This window comes from Calidris pugnax, unplaced genomic scaffold, assembly GCF_001431845.1.
Source record: "Calidris pugnax isolate Ruff unplaced genomic scaffold, ASM143184v1 scaffold571, whole genome shotgun sequence".
Taxonomy (NCBI): Eukaryota; Metazoa; Chordata; class Aves; order Charadriiformes; family Scolopacidae; genus Calidris; species Calidris pugnax.
In genome coordinates this window covers 79,227-80,455 of record NW_015091263.1, presented here as the reverse complement: position 1 = coordinate 80,455, position 1,229 = coordinate 79,227, and the positions used below count along the sequence as shown (strand labels likewise).

General features: G+C 62.6%; 1 protein-coding gene across 1 annotated transcript in view; it reads right to left on the bottom strand.

Annotated features, from left to right (window-relative positions):
* The window catches only part of LOC106898902 (sphingosine 1-phosphate receptor 1-like), a 5,773-nt gene that overhangs the window by 2,401 nt on the left and 2,143 nt on the right, over positions 1 to 1,229 (bottom strand). Inside the window, exon 2 of the mRNA XM_014960482.1 lies at positions 35 to 344. Coding sequence (XP_014815968.1) covers positions 35 to 344 — 310 coding nt within the window. The remainder of the gene's footprint in view (positions 1 to 34; positions 345 to 1,229) is intronic.

The following is a 1,229-nucleotide window of genomic DNA, read 5'->3' as shown; positions in this document are numbered from 1 at the left end:
AGAAGACGCAGGACGGCCCGGCACATCTCCCGACTGGTCCCGGTGTAGATGAGGGGGTTGAGGAGAGAGTTGGCCATGGCCAAACCCAAGAAGTAGTCGGCGTGGTAGAGCACGGCGCAAGCCCGGGGGCAACACCAAGCGTCCAGGAGGAGGAGGAGGAAGAGGGGGGACCAACAAGCGATGAAGGTCCCCACCACCACCGTCACCGTTTTGAGAAGAGCCGGAGATTTGGGGGCCGGGCGGAGGTTGGCGGAACGACGGACGGCCCGGTAGAGACGAGCGTAGAGGATGACGATGGCCAAGAGGATGGCGAGGAAGATGGCCACGCAGAAGAAGACGTAGCGCTTGGAGTAGAGGGGGAGGACGGTGGAGCAGACCCTCAAGTCGCCCAAACAATTCCAACCCAACCCTGGCAAGGCCGCTGGGGACAGGGATGGGGACAGGGACACGGGATGGGGACAGGGATGGGATGGGGACAAGGACAGGGACAGGGATGGGGACAGGAACCCAAGAGGAGCAAGGATGGGGACAGGGATGGACACGGAGACACAGGTAAGGACAGGGATGGGTTGGGGACAGGGATGGACACAGGGATGGACACAGGGACCAGGGATGGACACAGGGATCAGGGATGAGGACAGGGATGGGGACAGGGATGGGATGGGGACAAGGACAGGGACCAGGATGGACACAGGGATGGGTTGGGGACAGGGATGGGGACAGGAACCCAAGAGGAGCAAGGATGGGGACAGGGATGGGATGGGGACAGGGACAAGGGTAAGGACAGGGATGGGGACAAGGGACCAGGAATGGGGACAAGGATGGGATGGGGACAAGGATAAGGATCAACACGAGCATGGGGACAGGGATGGGGACAGGAACCAGGGATGGGGACAGGGACCAGGACCATCCTGGAGGCCCTGGATGAGGGGCTTGAGGAGGGAGTTGGCCATGGCCAAGGTCAAGGAGGGTCCTTGTCCCCAAGGTGGAGGACAAGGGGGGGGGGACAGGGACCAGGGATGGGGACAAGGATCAACACAGGGATGGGGTCAGGGACCAGGACCACCCTGGAGGCCCTGGACAAGGAGGTTGAGGAGGGAGTTGGCCATGGCCAAGGTCAAGGAGGGTCCTTGTCCTCAAGATGGGGGACAAGGCGGGGGGACAGGAACCAGAGATGGGGTTGGGATGGACATGGGGGGGGACAGGGATGGGGACAGGGACCAGGGACG